General features: G+C 68.0%; 1 protein-coding gene across 1 annotated transcript in view; it reads right to left on the bottom strand.

Moving 5' to 3' along the window:
• Nucleotides 1-616, bottom strand: part of LOC104287510 (isocitrate dehydrogenase [NADP], mitochondrial-like) — a 10,765-nt gene that overhangs the window by 2,106 nt on the left and 8,043 nt on the right. The window contains exons 5-6 of the mRNA XM_009886227.1: nucleotides 161-273; nucleotides 5-83 (exon numbers count right to left, since the gene is read on the bottom strand). Coding sequence (XP_009884529.1) covers nucleotides 5-83; nucleotides 161-273 — 192 coding nt within the window. The remainder of the gene's footprint in view (nucleotides 1-4; nucleotides 84-160; nucleotides 274-616) is intronic.

Here is a 616-nt window from a genome sequence, read left to right as displayed (position 1 = left end):
TTACTGTCCAGCTTGCCCCGGTGCTCCAGGCCACGCGTCCAGGCGAAGATGCTGGCGATGGGGTTTGTGCTGGTGGGTCGCCCCTGTGCAGAGACAGCGCTCAGCCGCCCGGCGCAGGCAGCCCGGGGTGGGCAGCGCACCGCAGGCAGAGCGCACCCACCTTCTGGTGCTCCCGGTAGTGGCGGGTGACAGTGCCGTGGGCCGCCTCGGCCTCGATGGTCTTCCCATCCGGACACACCAGGACGGAGGTCATGAGCCCCAAGGAGCCGAAGCCTGCGGCGGGACGGGGGTCAGAGCAGCTCCAAAGGGGTGACTGTGTACAGCCCACCCCACATCACCCCAACCCACCCCACCCCCCCCTCTCCCGCCGCCCCCACCTTGGGCCAGGATGTCTGACTGGACGTCCCCATCATAGTTCTTGCACGCCCAGACGAAGCCGCCGGAGGACTTCAGCACCTGAGCGACCATGTCGTCGATGAGCCGGTGCTCGTACCAGATCTTCAGCTTGTCAAACTCCGTCTTGTAGTGCCTGGGAGCCCAGGGCAGGCGTCAGCCATGCCCACCCCAGACCGGGTCCCACTGCCACCCCTGGGCAACAGCCAGCCCACCCCGGGGC

Source organism: Charadrius vociferus, unplaced genomic scaffold, assembly GCF_000708025.1.
Source record: "Charadrius vociferus isolate BGI_N301 unplaced genomic scaffold, ASM70802v2 scaffold2715, whole genome shotgun sequence".
Taxonomy (NCBI): domain Eukaryota; kingdom Metazoa; phylum Chordata; class Aves; order Charadriiformes; family Charadriidae; genus Charadrius; species Charadrius vociferus.
The sequence above is the reverse complement of the archived record's forward strand: the minus strand, read 5'-3'. Positions and strand labels throughout refer to the sequence as shown.